At 38.0% G+C, this 20,263-nt stretch overlaps 1 protein-coding gene across 1 annotated transcript; it reads left to right on the top strand.

Annotated features, from left to right (window-relative positions):
• Window positions 1-8,139: 8,139 nt before the first annotated feature.
• On the top strand, window positions 8,140-18,863 carry LOC134790966 (adenosine 3'-phospho 5'-phosphosulfate transporter 1). Its single transcript, XM_063761998.1, has 9 exons — window positions 8,140-8,315; window positions 8,717-8,821; window positions 9,582-9,685; window positions 11,191-11,381; window positions 11,891-12,115; window positions 12,645-12,795; window positions 13,702-13,922; window positions 14,471-14,596; window positions 14,783-18,863. The coding sequence occupies exons 1-9, from the start codon at window positions 8,293-8,295 to the stop codon at window positions 14,927-14,929; spliced, it is 1,293 nt and encodes a 430-aa protein (XP_063618068.1). The 5' UTR covers window positions 8,140-8,292; the 3' UTR covers window positions 14,930-18,863.
• Window positions 18,864-20,263: the final 1,400 nt, after the last annotated feature.

The following is a 20,263-nucleotide window of genomic DNA, read 5'->3' as shown; positions in this document are numbered from 1 at the left end:
GATAAAGATAAAGATCATTTATTTGCATTAAACATTATTACCAGTTACAAATATCTATTAGATGTGAATTGGATCTCTAAGTCATATCCTGTGGAAATCGTTCAAGAGCATCTCCAGAATCGCGCAAATGTCAAATTTGACAGGTTAGATCTTAAACATATCGTTATCGTATCTTGGTGATCTCTAAAAGATATCGAATAGATGTCTATTTCAAAATCCGAATCGGGCCCATAGAATAACTTACCATATCTTGAATAACATTCATGACTAACATTTCTTCAACCAAAAAAAGTCACTTTTGACACTGACAGATCGGTATCGTATCGCTATGACTTCTTATGAGCATTGTTCGAATCAGGCCGTAGATATTAAACAATTTTCAGTCAAAGCCTCGTAGCAGCGCTACGGCGTAGCATTACACGTGGCTTCCATCATTTCCAATAATTACGTACCTACGTATACACTTTCAGTTTTATCGTCACATTAGCTTTGATTTGGGGGGCAATTCAGACTTATACCCGACATCAAAACGATACCTAAATAATGTAATTTTGTTCTTATTCGCCAGCGCGTCTCGCTCGCGCTTATGCATGTACGGACAAGTCCGAGCGAAATGAACACGCAAATTACATATTTACTACTAACGGACATTATTTAAATATATTTCGTTTTGATGTCGTGTTCAAATTGCCCAGTTGATCAATATTTTTATGAAATAGGGCCGGTTGCACCACCCACACTTAGCGGACTGAGTTGACCAACGTGACTTAGCAGTGAACTATGGAACTTCCCATACAATAAAATTTAGCGAACGCTATAACGGTGACAGATGGTTTGATGCAACTGACCCTTATATTTCACATTCTATGTTTGTATTGTAGGTTCCTACTATACATAGGTACCTATTTCTTCAAGTCCTTTTCTATTAAAGTAGGTAACAAATTTTAACAGGTAACCTTTAAATTTCAGGCTTCGTGAATTTACCGCCACCATGGATAATAGGTACCTAGATATTTCAGCAGGATCTGCATGTCTTGTCTCATATTACAATCCAGTCCTATTCGAATTTAGTTATTTGAACTTGGCGAGTTAGTGTCAAGTAAAATAATAAATTGAACATACTTTTTCTGGACGTAGTTACTGGTACATGTAATTTAAATTTTAGGAATCACGGACGACCATATGACATAACATAGTAACACTGTACAAGTGATTGTGTATATTTAGTTCGAAAAGTCAATTAATTTAAACAATTATCGCCCGTGTAAGCTTCGACGATGGGCAGGCACCATGAGGAGGCGGGCGTTCTTTTTATAGTACGGACAGAAGGGCTCATCGCAGCCAAGCACCTCAGCCTCTCGCATCATCGGGCCCCCTCGAGCTAGCAGTTCGTCCCCAAGTGCCAACCTCCTGGCACACGCCAAGAAGCAAGGTCCACATACCGCTACAGCGCACGCCGCCGCCAAAAACTCCACTAGGAGCATAGCTACCTCAACCCACAACATTTTGGCTGTTAGCACTTTTCACTCCCATTAAAAGTAGCGGTCAAAAGTCAAAAGCGATAGAAATGAGACTGGGATTACAAAAAAATATTGTTACTAAATATTAGAAATTACATTGACATGTTTTTTTCCTTCAGTCTAAAGACCAAAGAGCATATAATCACTACGTTCTACTAAAGACAATGCAATCACTACGTTATAAAATGCTGTTTAAAATATTAAATATCCCACCTGTTTTTACGCAATCTCTTATCTCGTCCGGACAGGCCTTTATGGTCTAAGAGCTAGGTCTGGCTACTGAAATATTACACAAATTCTTGGCGGGAAATTCAAAAAATCTTAGGCTGGTCACACTTTGTGTAGTAGGAATTATAGTTTTGATACTAGAAAATATTTTTGATTTTCTGTGCACACGTAACGTACCTATGCAAATAAGTTAAATATACGTTTACGTGCACTCAAAGTCAGCTCACATAATTTCTACCACTATTTAAAATACAGTCAACGACAAACACATATGTTTACGTTCAAATGTTTAGATTTTATTGATATTTTCCAGAACTTCTAGTTTATCCGTTTCTTTATACACTTGTCCTGTTTATGAGATTCAGGAATTAATAAATTCACGTACTTTATCCAAGCAATAGGCAAATGTTAGAACAAGTACTTAAAGTATCAAAATATTAATAGAGCACCAACCTACTAAATTGGGTATGACTTGTAAACATTGCAGTTTTTCGTTATACAACGCTTCACGTCGACTTCGCACATTGTCGTAATTATTTACGAGCTTAAAATAATAGTTTGCGGATCTCACTCGGTATAGTAATTATTAATGGCTGCTATTTAACTGATCACCAGAATTAGTAAAATTTAATACCAAAAAAATCTATTTTACCACCCTAAAATCATGAATGATCACCAAAATTATAACACCATTTTAATGTGAAATGATTACCAATTTTATTACATTTTACTATCCTTTTAAAGGAAATGACACCAAACTAATCATTATTAACCCAAAAATAGTCAATGATTACCAAATTTCAAACCCCATTTTAATGTGAAATGATAACCAAATTTTTACATCTTGCTATCCTATTAAAGAAAATTACACCAAAATAATCATTGTAAACCCAAAAATAGTAAATGACCACCAAAATTAGAACTCCATTTTAATGTAAAATGATAACCAAATTTTTAAATCTTGCTATCCTATTAAAGCAAATGGCTCCAAAATAATCATTGTAAACGCAAAAATAGTAAATGATCACAAACATTGTAACTACATTTTAATTAAAAATGTGCAAACATTTAATATATCGTTATCCTATTAAATTAATTAATCCACTTCGTCACCTTTTTCTAGTAGCATTTTATTTCTGTAACAGTCGCAGTTCTAACCTAACCTAACCCACTTTTCTAGTAGCATTTTGTTTCTGTAAGGGTCGCAGTTCAAACCTAACCTAACCCACTTTTCTAGTAGCATTTCTTTTCTGCAAGGGTCGCAGTTCAAACCTAACCTAACCCACTTTTCTAGTAGCATTTCGTTTCTGTATGGGTCGCAGTTCAAACCTAACCTAACCCACTTTTATAGTAGCATTTCTTTTCTGTAAGGGTCGCAGTTCAAACCTAACCTAACCCACTTTTCTAGTAGCGTTTCGTATCTGTATGGGTAGCAGTTGAAACTTAACCTAACCTACTTTTCTAGTACCATTCCGTTTCTGTAAGGGTCGCAGTGCTAACCTAACCTAACCCACTTAACTGATAGCAGTTTAACTTACTTTTCTAGTAGCATAACGAAATGCTACTAGAAAAGTAGATTAGGTTAGGTAGGTATGCGGTGCGGGCTACGGGGGGTTAAGCGGGAGAGGCTAGTAATTTTGGCATCAGTTTACTTTATTTGGTAATATGTATACATTTTTTGGTAATCATAGTGGTTTATTTAGGTGAAAATATCGCATTAATTTGGTCTTCAAGATTTGGTGATCATTAATGATTTTTGGTGATCATTCAATATATTTGGTATTTGAATACAATTTGAAGTGCAGTCGTAATTAAAGTGGTGGTACTTTTGTATTTTTAGGCCTTATTTTTTTGGTGTTCAGAAATTTGTTTTGGTAAGCATGATTTTTTTATTTAGGGTACCAAAGTATTTTTTGGTCATTATATTTGTAGCCATTATTAATATTATTTAAAATAAACGCCTTATAAACCGTAAACAATTTGAATTAATGACATAAATTGACAGCAGACTTTTTTAACTTTTTTTAAATCATAGACAATTGGTGATACAACAAGGAAATATCTGTCAACAAAATTTGGCTAGCCAGACCTAGCCACGGCAATAGGTATGCAATTTATAGAGCAATGAAATCCCTCTAGTAGATTTCGTTTTACTCTATAAATTGCATACCTATTTCCGTGGCTAGCTCTCCGTCTATTAAGCGCTTCACACAACATCATAAAGGGCCCTCCACACTCATGCGCGGATCACGGCGCGAAGCCGCGAACGTAATTGCGTCGATTTCGCAGATTGTTCACACGTTCCCCGTTTTTTGTCGGTTTTCTGGCTCGCGTCAAAAGCCCCCTCCACACTCGTGCGCGAATCGCGGCGCGAAGCCGCGAACGCGAGTGTGGCGTCGATTTTCGCAGACAGCGAAATCGACTCCACATTCGCGTTCGCGGCTTCGCCCGCGATTCACGCGCATAGTCTGGAGGGGGCTGGAGAAGGAGATGCGAAGCGCGAACTTGCAAGACCCCACCAAACTATTTTGGCTCATCTGTGGCAAGATAAATATTAATATAGTTGGTCAAACCAATTTGTCAGTCAGTAAGAACCAGGAAAACTATACTCATCCTTTTCTTTTGGGTGCTAGTACTAGTGTACGACAAAGATAGTATGATTCTCTCTGTCTATGATTGAAATGAGACAGTCCCACGGACCTAGAGAGTAAACCGGATAGTGTACATTAGCCAAAAAGTGTGTCCACATGAGAAGACAAGGTGGGCCGTTGCATCTCTTTCTAATTAGGGGGACCATAAGTCATATGTATGTGGGATATTAGGATAACATTGAATATATAGTTTGGCCAGGATCTTTTCTTATTCGTGCATAGTTATATTAGTTATAAAGAATCATACTGTCTTTTCGCTGTGCTAGTATTATGGCCTAAAAAGGGATGGATATAGTTTTTTTTTTCTCTTCTGTACAACGCTTCACACAACCTTAGGTACTTAATTAATTGTTCTAAAAACTGTTATTAATAGGCGTAGATGCTGGACCACGAACAAGGTCGATCCTCAGAAAGGTGGTCCACCGTAACGTCTTTCAAGAATACAGGTATGAGCAGTCGCGTGCACAGAGATTTGGGACTGGGTAGGCAAAATTATATCAGAAAACCGGGCAAGTGCGAGTCGGACTCGCGCACGAAGGGTTCCGTACCATAATGCAAAAAAAGGCAAAAAAAAAACGGTCACCCTTCCAAGTACTGACCCCGCCCTACGTTGCTTAACTTCGGTCAAAAATCACGTTTGTTGTATGGGAGCCCCACTTAAATCTTTATTTTATTCTGTTTTTAGTGTTTGTTGTTATAGCGGCAACAGAAATACATCTGTGAAAATTTCAACTGTCTATCACGGTTCGTGAGATACAGCCTGATGACAGACGGACGGACGGAAGGACAGCAGAGTCTTAGTAATAGAGTCCCGTTTTACCCTTTGGATACGGATCCTTAAAAAATGAGAGCTACTAACTCACCAAAAAAATTGCGTGATGGTTTTCATTTTGTTGTCAAGTCTTTTCAATTACTTCTTTTTTTGGCTAAACGAAAGCTTCGAAAACGCATCATTTTTAATAGTTTGCACACACACACACCCACCACAACTTTCACAGTTAAATTATCCATTTTTTCACTAATCGCACTTTATAATTTCCGGCAACTGTTAACTGTTATCTCATAAACTCACCAAAACAAACAAACAATGGCGACCGAATAAAAAATGAAAATAAACTTAACCAAATACTGTAAACGAATAAAAAAATAGTCTCGTATTTGCACTAAATTACCATAGCAAATGCTACTTTTTAAAATAGTCACATAAACATCGGAACTATTCGGAAACTTTCGGGCGTCATTCGTTTAGGTTTGGTACGAAAGACACTGCCTATTGCGTCTAAATGTGTGCGTTACTTGTATAATTGTGTGCTCGTACTTATAGGAAGGCCCACTACACTGTAACCGCGTAACGACGAAGGCACACATAGAAAGATTTAGACGGAAATGTTTTCTGTCTTTGCCGTGCAAGGCACGTAGCGGCGCTAGTGCCGCGTGGTGTAAACTTCGTCGCGTAGAATTATTATAGATGATGACTTGATGACAAAGCTTAACCGGTAGATGGAGCGCTTATTAATTTTTAGAATGTTTTAAGTTATATCGATTACTGATAGTACGATCAAGTATAAATTAAATTAAGTAGTTTAAGAGGATAGACATCGGAATTATAGTAGGGTAGGCAGTGCCTTTTTGCCTTTATGAAGTGCTCGCCACTGGGTATGAGTGAGAGAGAGATAGAGAGACAGATATGCTGACAGAACCAGAGGGTCTACCGCGAACCGCGTTCGACGTGTCGCCCCTCTGTCACACTTACGTACGAAAGTGCTACAAAGAGGCAACTCATCGAAAGCGGCTCGGGGTAGGTTCTCAGGACACCCCCACTGTCCTGAGAGCTTTTTACAGTCTTTGCCGCGTTAGGTCCCAGGCCCTTCATAGCAAGCACTAGCCGCCCCTTTCTCAGCACCCATCATAAAGACTGCCACTTAAAATATCAGGCCGCCCTAGGCCCGGGCCTACTCGGCCTTATGGCAAATCCGCCACTGCCACAGGGTCGCGTGGGACCGCTACGCCCGTTTGCTATAATTTTTAACTAGGACGCTTGTCACTGGAGCATAGACACCGAAGTTTGCATCGTTTGACGAGCATCTTTCTCTGTCTCTGTAATTACTCCTTTATAGGAGTAAAAGAGAAAGATGCCCGCAATTTGCGAACCTCGGTGTTCACGGTGGTAGGCCATCTGTGCGAAAAGAGAAGAGTCGTGAAATGTAAAGAAACTAGTGAAGTGCCGGTCCCAGTAAATTTTCCAAAGAGGGTAAATTCCCAGTAACGTTTCTGGTATCGTACCAAAAGTCAGTAAATTACCATAAAGTTCTATTTTTCTTTTATTATCAATGTGTTTTTTATTATTATAACAATGTATAAATGTGTATGTAATGTTTAAGGACTTTGGATTTCAATTTTGGCAATTATTTATTCTGTATTGGCTCTCATTTCACCAATTTAAATAAATAAATACATACCTATTCATATAAACTTACTTTTAAGTAGCTAATAAGAATTGTGTAACACTGATTCTCATCGTGCCGACATCATGGTCACCCTAATGAGTTTGACAATGTTGACTTGTATTTTTATCGCAAAATGTAATAATTGTGGCTTCCTTGTGAAACAATATTACACAATTAGAAATTCTTTCACTCCTACAACCTTTAACGCAACATTTATTCACAATTTTTAAGAAATTTTTCATTCACGTGTTTTGATAACATGTCATCACACGTTAGGGATACCAATTAATATTCAAAGTTACTACAATGTCTACCATATCAAATTAGTGTTTTTTTGTTGTGCACATGCTTGGTTAAATCAGTTAATAATATTGACATCATAATTATTTATAAATTTCTTAAAAGATATCAGAACCTTACTCTAAATATAGCACTTAAATAATATAAGAAGGTATTTAATTTCAGTAGTATATTGATATAAATACTACCACAATGGTATATTTTTAACATTGGCAACATGTGCGAGTGAGACACCGCGACCCACCTTTGCTATCTCAAGTGGACCGTTTTCTCTAGTCTGGTAAGAACGTCTTTCTGGCTCGGTGATAAAGTTAAATTTAGTATGGCAAAAAAAGTGACAGTTCACTCCATCTTATAACTTCATGGACAGTCCTTTGACAAACTATATATTGTGATTATATTATATCAAACGGCTATATTTTATTTTTTTACAACAAAACCAAGATGGAAAAATAGCTACTGACAGTTAAACTCGATCAGCTTATGCTTTTCCGCCATCTTGGCGCGAACCACACTGCGAAATATGTGCGAAATCGCCGTGAAGTTGTGCGAGTGTGGAGCTAGCTACATATTAATAATCTGTGGTGTGGAGTCATCCGTCAACGCGCTCCGCGAAGTCGTGCCGCGATTCACGCAAATAATAATGTAGTCTATAGGGAGCTTTTTTTAAAAAAAGTAAACGTCATAATTTTCTGGACATTAGTGACAATTGAGGAGTCGTTCAAATTTCATTAAATAATTATTCAAGTAAGAGGACTTTCATCCAACATTATTTTTGCTCTTATTCTATAATTAATTAGATAAGTCATGTAACACGATTAAATTGAAATTGCATCAGTTAAATCTATTTTGATTTGTGTGTTAAATTTATAAATACATACACAATAAATTATTATTGTAGAACATCTTGATATCCGAATGTGATCTGCAGCTACCCTCCCCTGACTTTGACATGAAGTGTCAGTGTCACGCAGAGCAGAGCTCTAGTCTAGTTATGGTCTCTGGCTCCTAGATGATAGGTAGGCGATTTATTTTATAGTAATAAATTGCCTATAAATTACAAAATTGTCTTAATTTCGATTGATTCGAAAATGACCAATTTTTATTATAAACAGTATTCTTTCTTAATTATATTTTAAAGTGAAAATGGGTTCTAAAATCATGATTGGGTAAGATGCTTTCTATATTCTTTACATTAGTACACAAATCACACATTATCGGGTGAATGTTATTTGATCTAAAGCAAATTTTTATATTGTGAAAACGTTATATCAAGCTTATAGATTAATTACTTGCATTGTTTTACTGTTACCAACAAATCAGTTTTTATTGTACCTACTTGATACCTAGGCCTGGTAGCTACAAAACGGTTTTATTTTCCTCAAAATAAATACATGGAAGTTATTGAGAGAAATACTCTTATTCAACCAAATATCCTAAGGTACCAGACTTGTACTACAATTCATTTTGATAACTACACACTAACTAGTATCTGGTGGTGGTATAATGCCATTAAATTACTATATGCATTAAAACCTATATGTAACAAATAAAATATGTTTATTTGCAGGTTTTTGGGGCTGTCAACAGTGGTTGTGACTTTCCTAGCAACTCGCCTGTACAGAGACCTGCTTATAAGCTATGAGCAGAGCTCTCCTGCTCATGAATATTCTTGGTAAGTAACTAAAAGTAGAGAGTAAAGCTGATATAACCTAGTAATAGCCTTTATTACTAAGTTTTAGTACATTTCATAGTAAGTAATATTATATTTCTTTGTATGTCACATATGTGGAAAAGGCCTCTGTCAATTTTTCCCATTCTTTCCTATTCTGGGCTGTTCTCTACCATTATCTGTAGAAATTTCCCAGTTCATCTCTCCATCTGGTATTTGGCCTTTTTAGGGTTCCATACCCATAGGGTAAAAACGGGACCCTATTACTAAGACTCCACTGTCCGTCTGTTTGTCACCAGGCTGTATCTCATGAACCGTGATAGCTAGGCAGTTAAAATTTTCACAGATGAAGTATTTCTGTTGCCGCTATAACAACAAATACTAAAAACAGAATATAATAAATATTTGAGTGGGGCTCCCATACAACAAACGTGATTTTTTTGCCGTTTTTTGCGTAATGGTATGGAACCCTTCGTGCGCAAGTCCGACTCGCACTTGGCCTGTTTATTTTTGGTTTCTTGGTGTACCTATTAGTAGGTATCCATTCTGTTACAAGTTTCCTTTGGTCCATTGGTCATTTGTAATTGGACATATATGGCCTGCCCAGCTCCATTTACTCTTTCTTATTGAATGTAATAAAGCTTTAATTGTTGTATCTTATAACTTATAAGACCCTTTTGTTTACTCTTCTCGCATCAATTGACTGTCTCATAGTGTCATTAAGTTGCATCAAATATAAATTCATATAATTTCTTTTTTGTAGGTTCTTTCACTTGTTACTAAACATGGCTGGGTACTCCACAATACTGCTGCCAGGTTTCGTCATCTACAAGTACATACAGAAAACCAACTACTTCGACAAACTGAGTAAGTCACTCCATATCAGTGGCAGGGTGTCAAATGTGGGTTACCAAGGGCCAGTTGCACCAACCACATTTGACAGACTGATCAACGTCAGCCGGCGCGCCCCGGCGCCTTACTATGAAACTTTCCATACATAAAAAAATAGCGAACTCTTTAACGATACAAACAGTTTGGTGCAACTGACCCTTAGGCCCGCCCGAAACTGATTTGTTGTTACATTTTTTATTCTAAACTACAGGATAAGATGCAAGATTATACTTGAATAAAACCATAAAAATAATAGGTTTGTGTGTTGATTTACATTTGGTTAGGTATTTTATTCAGGTACTTATACTTTTTTTACACAAGAATACCAATTTGTGATGTTTATGCATTTTTGACCAATTAGTCATCCCATTAGGGGGTGAAACTGGAGTTAAAAGTTTGTAAGGGGAATCAATAAAAAGTAGATTATATAAAAAATAAGCTACCCAAATCACTAATTAATGAGAAGTTTTAGGACCCCCTGTCATAAGTTTTATTGGTGAATTGTATAGCTAAATAAAAAACAGTTACAACAAGTATAATTTAATGTAGTTATCAAAGAAAATAGTGAAATTAACTGACAAAGGCTGAGAGCCAAAGCATGAAGATTAATTTAATGAGGTGTTGTTAATTTCCCAAGGTTGGCGGCTGACCGGCGTTAATAACTGATAACAAAGCCGTACAGTTTCATTTATTCTTTTTTTCTACTCCAGCACTCTTATTTATACATTAAATGACTGCCAGTGAGATTGAAATCAATTTCATAAGAAGTGCGCCCGCGCAGTGTTCTTAGGATCCTAACAGCAGTGTTCTTAGTAACATTCATACTATTTCATACAATATTATGCAACTGTTGTTTTTTTTTAATTCTGACTTCGAGGCAAACAATTATTTACTTTGACTTTATTTATAATTTTAGGTTTTTGCAGCTGTCTTTGAAAAAATATTGTGTGCAACGGTACATAATTAGCTCTTAAAATTATCGGGCCTGACTTTACAAAACTCAAATTCGTTTCGTTTTGTAACTTCGGCACTTGAATTTTAAGAACCCTTATTATGTACTTGTTGCACAAAATACTATTATACAATACACACTGCACTTTAGATTATTTGAAACTATTTTAACACATAATTTATGAAACGATTCCGTCAAATTTCTTTACATTATTTTACTCAAATAAGTCAGGATAGTAAATCAATTTACGCCATCGGTGTGATCTTAATTTTTGTTTATAGGTAGTGTTTTATTTAATTTAAGGTAGTCTACAAGGAATGATTGGAGCGAATGTACCAATACCGAATTAATCTGGTCTCATATGATATTTATCCTCTTTAAAAAACTCCACCACTTTTACAAGTCTTAAAAGAATAAAACATTATTTTCAATACACCCAAGAACAGTAAAATCGGGTAACTTCGCATACAATTTCCATACAAATAAACTTATTTTAATTGTTGTTGAGTGCAGGATCGCTTTCTTTCAGGCTCACCAGGCTGTTTGTCACGCAGCCTGTTCGCCATATTTGGAGACCCTGGCGAACGCTTGCCCACCACAGATGCACCAAAAATAGAAGACAGTCCGCGGCGTGAGGCGGCCGAGCTGGCGCTCTGCTTCAGCGGGCTCATGACGGCTTACCTTGTGTGGGGGCTGTTGCAGGAGAAAATAATGACACAGGTTAATCATACACTGCTTTATTACTTGACACATTGTTCAGCTACCCTGCCGAGCATCTGGCAACCGCTGATTATGTTTAAGATAGGAGGCGATCCGTGCCGCAGGGCAACCGGAAATCTACGATTTCAAGTTGACATAATTTACATGATAACTATATACTATAGACACACGGAGTATTTACCATGTTGGTATGTTTGTCACAGTTATAATTTGCAGCACGTAAGTTACTTCGTTAAGACGGCATTTTCATTTGATGGCAATGCCGAAGTATCGCGAACTCATGAAGACATATATTATATAATTGCTATACCTTACCGGAAATTTGTTAACTCTTAACTGTGTTCATAGGTATAAATTACTTAACATTTTCAGTGCGAAGCGCCCCATTTCTAATACAAAATGAACTCACCTAGCGGGTTCTTGGCAGTAAATGTGTTAACCACTATAGATAGACAACTATTGTATAGTTAACAAAATAATTCATTTTAAACAAGATGTGTTTCTTGCAGACCTACACGATGTCAGACGGCTCGACAGTGAAATTTAACGACTCCCAGCTGCTAGTGTTTATCAACCGGCTCCTCGCGTTCTGTATCGCAGTGGGCCGTCTACTCTGGACTAGGACTCCCCTGTTCCCAGTGCCGTTGTACCAGTTCTCGTACTGTTCGCTCAGCAACATAGTCAGCGCGTGGTGTCAGTATGAAGCGCTCAAATATGTCAGCTTTCCTATGCAGGTAGGTTTTGCGTTTTAATTTAAAGTTTGTGTGCATGGGCAGTCGGCCTTACGTTCAATTATTCAAGACATAATATTTGGATACGGTCCTCAGTCTTAAAAATAAGTAATTGGTTGTTATAAACCGACAATCAGCTGTCTGTTCCTACAGATACACAAGTGATCTTGTAAGGGTTCCGTTATTCCTTTTGAGATGCGGAACCCTAGAAATTAATAAATATAAATAGTGACTACATAGTAAATAGTGAAACACTAATTCGTAAATTTAATTATTATACGCCAACTATGGTTTTGTTTCTGTTTGTATTGATAAATATCTGGTATAAGGTATAAGTAATTATATCTTCCTTTTTCGCTTTCGAATATTGGTGGACATAACTTGCCTACTTAATACCAGATTAGTATTGAGTATTTATTTATTATTATTACTTGAAAGCTCCCGCATTAATAGACAAAATCCACAACAATCTGTAAAAAATCGTTAAACGTAATATCTTTAAAGTCAGCTGTAAATGGTATCGCATTTGCAGGTGCTATCCAAATCGTGTAAAGTGATCCCGGTGATGCTAATGGGCAAGGCCGTGTCGGGCAACAAGTACGAGCTGTACGAATACGTGACGGCCGCCATGATCTCGTTGGGCATGGTGTTGTTCATGCTTGCCAGCAAGGATGAATATGCAGGTACAAAGTACAAATCTTTAACACAAAATGAACCAACTTTATAAACGAGTTTACAGTACATATGATCCTATTTTCCCGCACTAGTGCGGAAAATAGCAATGTAATTTTCGTGCGATGTCAAAAGTTTAAAGGGCCATATGTACTGTAAAACGTTGTACGATACACGTGCGAATAGGTAATTCGCAACTCGTGTCGATTTAAAACACTCCCTTTGGCCGTGTTTAAATTTATCGCCACTCGTTTCGAATTTCCTCTTTTCCGCACTTGTATCGTAAATAACTATTTCAATGCCATCATTTTGTGGTTTTCATCGCGAGTTTCAGTTCGTCAAATGGTACCTACTATCGTATATGGACGAGTTATTATTAAAAATACTCAAATCATTAGGAATATTTGAAGCTTATTAGGTATATTTTAAGTTTCCTTGATTTCCCTAGGATCCCATCGTCAAATTCCGACTATCAGGTTGGGATCCGGACTATGGAAGTCATGGAACCAAATGTGTGAAATCTTTCAAACAAACATATTTACAATGATTTCTGGATCAGCCATCTTTGATAAATCGGTGAATAGATTTAAAATAGAATTACCCCTTCTTTTGGAAGTCGTTTAACCTTTTGAAGGCCAAACGGCGCATCCATTTGCCGTGCCACTGACGCCACGGGGGTAAAATTTAGTGTTGTGAATAAATAATGCCAACCTAAAAGTGGGGTGTTTTTCATCAAAAAACGATCGACGTCAAATTCCGTCTTTGGCGTCGTTGTCACGATTTTGCGTTGACGTCAATTGTGGCATTCAAAAGGTTAATATAAAAAAAGAGGGCCGTTACAATAAGTAGAGATGACAGAAATTCCTTAATTATTCAATACCAAATCCTGCTGTAACACCAGTGTATTTGTCTTGCAGCGGGCACATTCTCCCTCGCATCGGGGGTAACCCTCCTCGCGCTGTACATGTGCTGCGACAGCTTCACGTCGTCGTGGCAGGCGCGGCTGTTCGCGCGCACCCGCGCCGCGCCGCTGCACATGGTGGGCGGCGTCAACCTGTTCTCCGCGCTGCTCACCGCCGCCGCGCTGCTGCAGCAGACGCCCGCCACCGCCGCCAACCCGCGCTGGTCGCTGCTGCAGGTACCGTGCGTCTACTTACAATACTTGTTTACCGTTTTCTATTTATAAAATAACTCAATTTCGTTGATGTTTGTAAGCAACATATAAGTAAAAAAGTGTGGCATCTGAATTAATCTATAGCTCATACATAAATATGCTGTTTGTCATATATATACTTTCAGTTTTCATATGTGTGGGTAGAGGAATAAAGATTCAGTCTTACGACCACCAGCTTACGTGTGTTATTAGGTAAATTTATTCCTCCGTCAATTCATGGCGCAGTCGGTAGGATCTTAAGTGTGGTAATCGCGAGTAGTTTCATATGACAGAATGAATAGCTTTGTGAAGCTCTTAGAAATGCGTAAGGCAATAATGTAATTATGCAATATGCCTTGGTGCAAATATTGTATTGTATTGAAGGTTTAAATTCCGTTGGCTCCTAAGACGCGTCCTTATTTTGACGCTATTTGATGTGGATCGTACACGCCTTGATGCGAATTCTCATGCCGCTCCGGTGTGTGCGTGTCCGATGTGAAGACCGCTTAAAATCTTGTTGTTTTGTCCGGCAGCACCCGCAGTTCGCGACCGACGTGGTCCTGCTGTCGGTGAGCTCGGCGCTGGGGCAGCTGCTCATCTATCGCACCATCGCGCGCTTCGGCGCCGTCGTCTTCACCATCATCATGACACTGCGGCAGGTCAGAGATATACTCTTTTCATTTTGATTTGTGTACAAATAGGGAGGGTTGCACTATGTAGTCAACAAACTGATGCAAGTGAAATATCGACAGCTGTAATGTCACAGAGAACTGTTAAAGTTTATTCTATATCTACATTACCTACAATCAGTTTAAGGCAAGGAGGTATTTATATTAAATTTGCAGGCGGTGTCCATCCTCCTGTCGTGCCTCGTGTACGGGCACCGGCTGTCGTTCGCGGGCGTGCTGGGCGTGTGCGTGGTGTTCACGGCGATATTCCTGCGCGTGTACTGCCGCCAGCGCCTGCGCCGCCGCCGCGGCGCCAGCACCTAGCGCCGCGCCGTCGCCGACGGGGCGAGGAACGTGCGGCGAGAGAGTCAAGTGTAGAATAATGGCTGATTTAGACGGCGCGCGAACTCGCATGCGATTTTAGTTACATTGCGGACTGTTGGTTACGTCCAATTCAACCGACCGATCAAAACCCGCATGAAACTCGCATCGTCTAAATGAGCCCTAAAGGATAGGCTTTTGTTGCCTGACTCGGCAATCTGTTCCTAGCTAGCGTATTTTAGGATTTGGCGCCCAGGCCTCATCTGTTGGTCGCTCCGTAGCCGCCCGAAACAGACCGCGAAGTTCTGCTTGCGTCGCCCCAAGCTCTTTTGGCTATAGGGTAAATATGCCCCTGTACTACCTAGTACCGTAAAACGGGGTGAAAAGACACGATTTTCAACTTCAAGGACGATTTTCGCCAATAATCCAAATGATAAAAGTAAACATTTTGATATCATTTTTTGAGTCTTGGTTAGTTCTTCAATTTTTCATTTATAAAATAAAATTTTACCTACCCAATTCAGAGAAAATCAGAGAAAACTACCTGTTTTCTCCATATCCTTAAAACGGGGTCGATAGACACACGAAAGGGGTGAATAGAAATATAAAGTTTTAGCCGTCATAGGCATTGAATTCGGTCATTATTATGTTGATACTCTATTGGCAAATGGTATATATATCTGTTAAACAGCTATTTCACACAAAATTATTTTTTCGTGTCTTTTAACCCCCAAGGCGTGTCTTTACACCCCTTTGTTGTATCTAACCACCCCCTATGGCGTAACTATTCACCCCATATGCGTGTCCATTGACCCCTTTATCACGTAAAATTGCATGTTATTAGTTTTTTGCAAAATAAATGCTTCTTTATAGAGAAAAATTGTGATATTATTTATGATTTAGGTACTAGAGATACTATATTACCAGGTTAGCTAACTTTTATTTAGTTAATGTCAAAACATTTACCGCTAGAACAAAGTTCAGACAGGCTTCATCTCTTACCTCGGCGAGACCTTACTTTAGAGTCAAAAAAATCAGACTTTTAGGCACTTTGATTAAGTTCTTTTGGTATCAATGTAGAGAATAAATAGTCTACTATATACGCAATCCAAAAAATCTGATTTTAGAGATGTACGTTTTTAAATATAACAACTTGAAAGAAAAAGTTCAAAATTTCTCTATTCACCCCGCGATTTCTGTTGACCCCGTTTTACGGTACACGGTTAACCCTTGAGCGCCACGACTGTTATATATAACGGGCCATCATAAATATCATTGAAATACATTAGGTTAACATTAAACTGTAATCATGCGTCTGTGGTCGTCTATGGCGTCAAAGCGCCTATATTATCTGGATCCGGATCTGGTGTGTTCTTTACTAGTTAGATCCGGATTGGAAATCTGCCCTCTACTTATCGATTTATTGATATATGTAAGCGTAAATATATTGGCAGCGTTAAGAACGAACGCAGTATGTAGTGTAGAGTACGTTGCATAAAACTGTTCTTCTCTAATCTGAAAGATGCTCGAATTCTTATTTATATAAGCGATATAATGTATGTTGATGTTGACTTAAATACGGAAGTTGAGGGCCTGAATTACATTTATATGATTAATTTTCGATATACTGGTCCGATTGCATTGATATTTTAAGTATACGCTCTGATAAAACGGTTGTCTGACGTACGTTTCGGAGCGCACTTTCAATGTGACTATACATTATAAATGGCAGAAGCGATTCAGTCCGTCCGGAGCCGACCGGCTTGTAGCCGTACAAATGTGAAATGCGCTCCGACTCCGCCTGTACGATGGGAATAAGAAAAAAATGTTTATTCGATTTTACTTACAACGGTATGCAGGCGTGTTCGGTGTGTGGTGTGTGTATGTGTGTGGCTTTCGACGCAGTATTCGTCGTCGCAACAGTCTGTAGTGGTTGTGAGACCTGTGAGTATGGTATCTAAAGTCTGACAAGATTATGTTTGGCCCTGAGATAGTAAGTAAGTAAATATAAGTAAACACTTTATTGCACGAAATAGAGGAATAAAGGTACATCAGATAGAACATAAATGTAGTACAAGGGCGAACGTATCCCTAAGAGGGATCTCTTCCAGTTAACCTATAGCTACCTAAGGAGTAATTAAAAGCTATACCTAGTAGTGTCGCAACAAACGGCTTACATATGTTAATAATGTGGGTAAGTTTTATGTAGGTATGTATAGTCAACGACCAATTTCAAAACATTGTTTGTTGCCAGTACAATAAGCTAGTACAGTCACTTGCAATAATACGTTACCCTTCGAAGGCCGCAAAAATATGTGACACGCCCTTATGGCTCTACAAATAAGATCGTGTCAGATATTTGTGCGGCCTTCGTTGTGTAACATATTATTGCAGGTGACTGTACCACTGAAAATCCGCAACATGGCGAAGGCCAAATAGGATCTTGTCAGGCAACACGAGAGGAAGCAAAGGTTGAGGTGTAGGATGTTATATTATTGTATATTATAGTACACGTTAAGCGCAATAAAGGGTATGTTTTCGTGGTATTAATTTTCCCTGGAGAATTATATTTTCTACAAAATTTTGAAACTGTTATTGTTTTCGGTTACCGCGATAGTTACTCGTGAAATAAAACTATGGGGACTGATTATATCGCGTATAATGAATTTATAATACATCCCGAAGTTTCGAACCCTTTACAGCGTTCGTGGTCAACGAGTGACTGAGGAAAAATAAATCTCTATGAAAATCACAATGTATAAAACTATCCACACACAAAATAAGGAATTAAAGGCTATAAATTGGCTGATTAATTGATTATACATATTATAAATTACAACTATTTTCAAGTGAAGAGAAAGCTACGCCGTTTCTAACCCTACACCTCTGATTCGAGAAGATTTAAATCCCTCCTAAATTGTAGGAGGGTATCCCAATATGGGACCGGCTAGAAACTCGGCGGGACACATGGTGGTAGAGAAAAGCCATTCCCCTACATTAAAGTTTGGATGTTCATTATACGCGTCCATAGTTTAATTTCATTAGAAACTGTTGTTTAGTTAAAGTTTTATTACTGCCACAAATAATTTCATTTGATTCAATCAATGTAGGTATATCGAAAATAGGATCTTTCCCGTTAGGAGTTTATACCTACATGGTTTTTACCTGTAGAGTGTTTGGAAGTCGATTGGACAGATGGACTACCACCCTTAAGGACTCATTTAGACGGTCCGAGAACTCGCATGCGAGTTTCATTACATTGCGTTATTTGATCGGTCGGCTGAGTTTTTGTAACCTCAATGGTCCGCAATGTAACTAAAATCGCATACGAATTCGCGCGCCGTAACGCCGCCGTGCGACTACTCGTATGCGAGTTTCATTACATTGCGGTGTTTGGTTGGTCTGCTGAATGGATGTAACCACAATAGTCTGCAATGTAACTAAAATCGCATACAAGTTTGCGCGCTGTCTAAATGAGCCCTTAAACACACGGCAGTGTATCCGGCTAAATTCAAGAAAAAAAGTCTTGCGGCACCGCAGTGTGTGTAAACTCAGGGGATAAGTAAAGCGGGTTATGCTGGACATTGACTATAATACTTTTCTGCAGCATTTTGTACAGTCATGGACAAATTTAGAGGAACGCAAAATAAAGGTTTAATTACTAATTTTGAAATTACTTTTTTGGCAAGTACTTAAACCTTTGTTTGCGTTTGCTCTAAATTTGTCCATGAATATATGGGATAGATAATCAGTAATTCAATCCCTGTAAGTTCCAATTGTATTGTTATGTCAGGCGTAAATGATTTTCCTAATCGCGCGGTTATTTTATGCGATAAACGCAACGTTGAACGCATGCGTCAACGGAATATAGGAAGATGCGTTTACCGCGTAAAACTATGTAGTGTCATTAGATTATGTGATGTAAAATGGGTATGCGGCAAACCATTGATATAGAATAAGAACTGGATACCCAATCAGCCGCAAAAAATGGCCCCGCAAAAGTAACGTTAAAACAGATCACGCGTTACTTTTTCGTTTAGTCTTGTATGGACCGCTCAAATGTGAAGTTGTCAACAATGTCGTAAAATGGTCGTGAAAATATGCAAAAACAACAAAGATAAAACAAGGAAAAAGCATGGAATGCATTTCTTTCGGTTAGTTCTTTGGATAGCATTACATAATTTATGTAATCTGGTGGTTATTTCATGGTTTTGAATAAATTATTTTGTTAGTCCCAAAGAAGGGATGTGAAGGAACAAAAATCGAATGAGTCGATGTGAGGTCAATACTTTTTTATTTTTATATGGAATTCATAAGATATAATATTATTTATTTATTTATTTATTTAATCTTTATTGCACAAAAGAAAACCTTATAGTACAAAAGGCGGACTTAATGCCATAAGGCATTCTCTACCAGTCAACCTTAAGGCTAAGCAGAGAGATTGTGAGCGGTGCTACAATTACAACAGCAAAAACAATCAATAAATTACGAATAACATATTAATTACGTATACAAATATACTATATATATATATATAAATAACGACGAAACATATTATGTTTAAATTCAAGATTTCCAAGAAAACCTATGCGACGTGCAGAGTGGACTGCTATTATAGGCTATAATAGCAGTCCACTCTGCACGTCGCATAGGTTTTCTTGGAAATATAATCTATAATTTATAGCAAGAGATAGGGGTGATGCAGTTTTAAACAAGGCAAAACGGCACTTGTGTGTTCGGCCCATTTCCCTGTTTTCGACATATACACGACCAATAAGGGCTTACATCGACTAACTGTAAATGCTAAACCTGTCTGAACACAGTGACGACCACAGGATTTTTTTGATAAAGACCATAACCAATCAGTACCAGTTAGGGTTGCCAGATCGAAAGGCGCTATTATCGGGAAAAAATATGAATTTTTCGGGATTTTGGGACTTAAGTCGGGGAAAAAAAACATTCAAATTAAAGTAATTGTATTAAAAACAACGATATTTTACATTATTGGCACTACGTCAGCTGCTCTGCCCATAGACGTTTTTAAATTAGAATAGTGTACATTCTTTGAGATCTTGAGTCGCTCGCTCGCTCGCTCGACGACAGTTCGGAACTTGAAATTATTGTTTCATAACATGAAGCTGGTTTTCGGGACAATTTTCACTTTGTCGGGAATCGGGAACACATGGTAAAAATCGGGAGAATCCCGCTAAATCCCGGCCATCTGGCAACCCTAGTACCAGTAGCGACCTGAATGTCCCCGTGCACTATATTGCAAAGAACGAAAGTGCGAAGAGTATTATATAGATCTAAAATACACAGTTATTTAATAAATTG

Source organism: Cydia splendana, chromosome 1 (genome assembly GCF_910591565.1).
Source record: "Cydia splendana chromosome 1, ilCydSple1.2, whole genome shotgun sequence".
NCBI classification, from domain to species: domain Eukaryota; kingdom Metazoa; phylum Arthropoda; class Insecta; order Lepidoptera; family Tortricidae; genus Cydia; species Cydia splendana.
Note: the sequence above shows the minus strand (reverse complement) of the source record. Positions and strands in the feature narration are given on the sequence as shown.

Excerpts from the sequence above, each read along its gene's own strand:
- LOC134790966 (XM_063761998.1), top strand. The coding sequence starts at position 8,293 with ATGGGTTCTAAAATCATGATTGG. Across the intron at positions 9,686-11,190 it reads CAACTACTTCGACAAACTGA|GCTCACCAGGCTGTTTGTCA; the intron begins GTAAGTCACTCC and ends GCTTTCTTTCAG. Across the intron at positions 12,796-13,701 it reads CAGCAAGGATGAATATGCAG|CGGGCACATTCTCCCTCGCA; the intron begins GTACAAAGTACA and ends TTTGTCTTGCAG.